Source organism: Penaeus monodon, chromosome 23 (genome assembly GCF_015228065.2).
Source record: "Penaeus monodon isolate SGIC_2016 chromosome 23, NSTDA_Pmon_1, whole genome shotgun sequence".
Lineage (NCBI taxonomy): Eukaryota > Metazoa > Arthropoda > Malacostraca > Decapoda > Penaeidae > Penaeus > Penaeus monodon.
Window position 1 is genome coordinate 37,131,362 of NC_051408.1, and position 1,395 is coordinate 37,132,756.

General features: G+C 37.8%; 1 protein-coding gene across 1 annotated transcript in view; it reads right to left on the minus strand.

Moving 5' to 3' along the window:
- Window positions 1–1,395, minus strand: part of LOC119587975 — a gene marked incomplete in the record, with an annotated part of 17,684 nt that overhangs the window by 282 nt on the left and 16,007 nt on the right. The window contains 1 exon segment of the mRNA XM_037936692.1: window positions 1–1,133. Coding sequence (XP_037792620.1) covers window positions 928–1,133 — 206 coding nt within the window.

A 1,395-nucleotide genomic window follows, 5' to 3' on the forward strand; every position in this document is an offset into this window, starting at 1 on the left:
TACTTCTTCCTTGAAGCAATGAACTTCCATGGCTCAGCTTGACTACAAGTACATATGCAGGATGTACAATCTACGGTACACTGACATATGAAACAAATTTCCTGACATAGAAAATCTACCTTATTCTGACATTCGGAATCACAACTACTTATCAAAATACTGACAGGCATAATGAGTTTCTTATGAAAGCTTTTGTTGACTGCAATGAAAAATGCCTGTAAAATGAAATGAAATGATGCTTTTTTTCGAACTATCACTGATGTATATCACAGCAAGTGTTGTTGTACATCTAAAAAGGGTGCAAATGAACAACTATTGCAGATCCTAAATAATGATTGAAGTATCTATATCTATGATTATCGTAAATAACAGTATGAATTGTTGCTTCGTGCTGATAGTCAACAGTAAGTTTCAAAGGCTGATTTCAAAGAGATTCATGATTACCTAAGTTCATTTGTGCTTTCATACTGTGCTTAAAGCTGCCTCAAAAGCAAAAATAGCACAAGACATGTGTTAGCTAGTAAGGCCTGCACTTTTAGCTAGGAACGCCACCTTTGGCACTTATGGACAGTTATTTATATCATTACATTTTGTACACGGACATTCCAGATATATATTCCGTGTGATAGACTGTACAAGTATATCATTCAGAGAAAACATGAAGTCATAGGAGCACAAAATGCAAGAATATGTAACAGTATTTCTCAGACAAAACAGCAGCGTCGTTAATCTACTTCATCTACTATCTACTTGGTTCTTCCTGCCATTAATTGAAGTGCGGTAACAATCTCCGCCCCTCAGTGCCATTGTAGAAACGGAAGAAATGCACAGGACACGGTAGCACCTTCTAAGTGAATCAGTATATTCTCGAAGGACGCGAGGACCTCCACAAAAGGAGTTTACGGGAGACGAAATTGAAGTCCAAAATTAAGTCCCTGTGATGTTCATAGGCGCCTCTGAAGATGTGTTAGAGTAGAGGGTGGTCAGGAGGTCCTGGCAGTAGCAGTATCTTGCATAGAAAGGGTCAGTGATGCAGTGACTCTGATTGCCATACATGTTGATCCTAGAAACGTCAGCTGTAAGTTCGAATGTATTCTCTTGTTTTCGGACTGTCGCTTCTAACATGCCTTCACCTGTGGAGGAGAAAAAGGATTTGCAATAAAAAGTTATTTTATAAGCAGGAGATCGAGTGAAATGGTCTGTGTATACATCTTATTCTGTACAGTTTATTAGTTACTGCCAGTAGATATTGACTACTGAATTCTGGAAGTGCAGTCCGAACACAAATGTATCGATATATTGATTAAAGATTAATAAATGCGTTTATTTATTTTCTTCAGTTGCTTCCATGAAACCTTCAAGAGTGTTGACGAGACCCTTGACTCTTATAATAGC